Source organism: Seriola lalandi, unplaced genomic scaffold (assembly GCF_002814215.2).
Source record: "Seriola lalandi dorsalis isolate HSWRI2012SDOR001 ecotype SW California unplaced genomic scaffold, Sedor1 jcf7180002054287, whole genome shotgun sequence".
NCBI lineage: Eukaryota > Metazoa > Chordata > Actinopteri > Carangiformes > Carangidae > Seriola > Seriola lalandi.
The window spans coordinates 30,718-32,135 of record NW_019524840.1 but is presented as its reverse complement, the minus strand read 5'-3'; the positions used below and the strand labels follow the sequence as shown (position 1 = coordinate 32,135).

The window sequence follows — 1,418 nt, the reverse complement described above, 5'->3', positions numbered from 1 at the left end:
TTTTCTGTGTAGGATCATCAAAGTGACAGAAAAGCATGACAGGTGCTGTAAAGGTTTTGTTCATATGCTGTCTACTTCAAGGTAAGCCTTCTTTTACCTGTCTTATAATTTTATTGCAAAATTTGCTTTTGTCTTAACATTTACTTTTAGGGCTTCTCTGCTTGGATTCTGAATGGTTTAATTTCCTTAATTTCCTTAACAATGATAGTCACTTATTTTTGTGTTTAACCGTACAGATGTTTATTTGTTTATTGTTTGTCCTCAGGTAGCTTATGCCAACACTGGGCAGCCTTCATGCCCCAGACAGTGGAGGGACTGAGCGGATCCTGTGTGATCATCCCCTGCAGCTTCACCTTGCCCTCTGAATGGGATCAACACCTGGATGAATCGTGTAAAGCCATATGGAAGAGAGGTAGCTGGAGCCGAACCCAAGTGTTTGATTCCAGCCTCGTTGGAGCAAGTTCAGGCTTGAACATCCTGGAAGGAAACCTAACGGGGATCCTGCGTGAGAAGGATTGCACCACCATCTTCAACAACCTGCCATCGAACCATTATGACAACTATTACTTCAGACTGCAGTGTGACAACTCGCTCAAGTTCAACTTTCAGACGAGTGTCCTTATCACTGCTCAAGGTTTGTGCTATGTCCTGCTACACTTCTATTATGTAAACCCGCATCTTTTGGTCTCTCTGTTGCAAATTCCTTGTCGTCTTTCCTCCTCAGATTCACTCCCCAAACCTGCTCTGAATCCATCCAAGCTGGAGGTAGAAGAAGGGACTCCAGTGAGGTTGAACTGCTCGGCTCTTGCTCCCTGTCCCGCTCTCCCTCCGGCTCTCACCTGGACTCCCAGTATAGGTGACATTGAGGAGAACATGGAAAGTAAATCTGTGACCTCTGTTATGAACTTCACCGCTTCTTACCTCCACAACGGACAGAAGATCTCCTGCACCACTCTCTACAGCCGACAAGCTGGCAACAGCGACCTTCTGTATGAAAAAAGTTTGACCCTCCGTGTTCTTTGTAAGTACGTTTCTAGGATTCCCATGTCTTCTTCTTGTGTTGTGCCTCATTTCAGTTCATACCATTATCACATCATGGCATTTTGTATAATAGGATGTTACAACATGTTTCCTCAGCATAACTCTCTACAGAGAAACTGAACCAAAATACACCCATTATTAATCATTTACTAACATTTATAACTGTATACTTACATACTTACTAGAGTTTATTTCCTGGGATTTTTCACAATCTGGCAACCCAAAATTTAGTTTTTAGTATGACCTCTTCCTTTATTATTAACATTAATAACACAAGTAGTTACAACTTGTGAACATCTTATAAAGCATTAATTATTACAAAAAGATTGTCTTGTTCCACAACTTGATGTGTTCTTTAATTGGTAAGACATGTGTCT

At 41.5% G+C, this 1,418-nt stretch overlaps 1 protein-coding gene across 1 annotated transcript in view; it reads left to right on the top strand.

The window, feature by feature from the left end:
• The first annotated feature begins 279 nt into the window (after nucleotides 1-279).
• The window catches only part of LOC111654730 (B-cell receptor CD22-like), a 6,181-nt gene continuing 5,042 nt past the window's right edge, over nucleotides 280-1,418 (top strand). Inside the window, exons 1-2 of the mRNA XM_023405858.2 lie at nucleotides 280-634; nucleotides 725-1,021. Coding sequence (XP_023261626.1) covers nucleotides 295-634; nucleotides 725-1,021 — 637 coding nt within the window. The 5' untranslated portion in view covers nucleotides 280-294. The remainder of the gene's footprint in view (nucleotides 635-724; nucleotides 1,022-1,418) is intronic.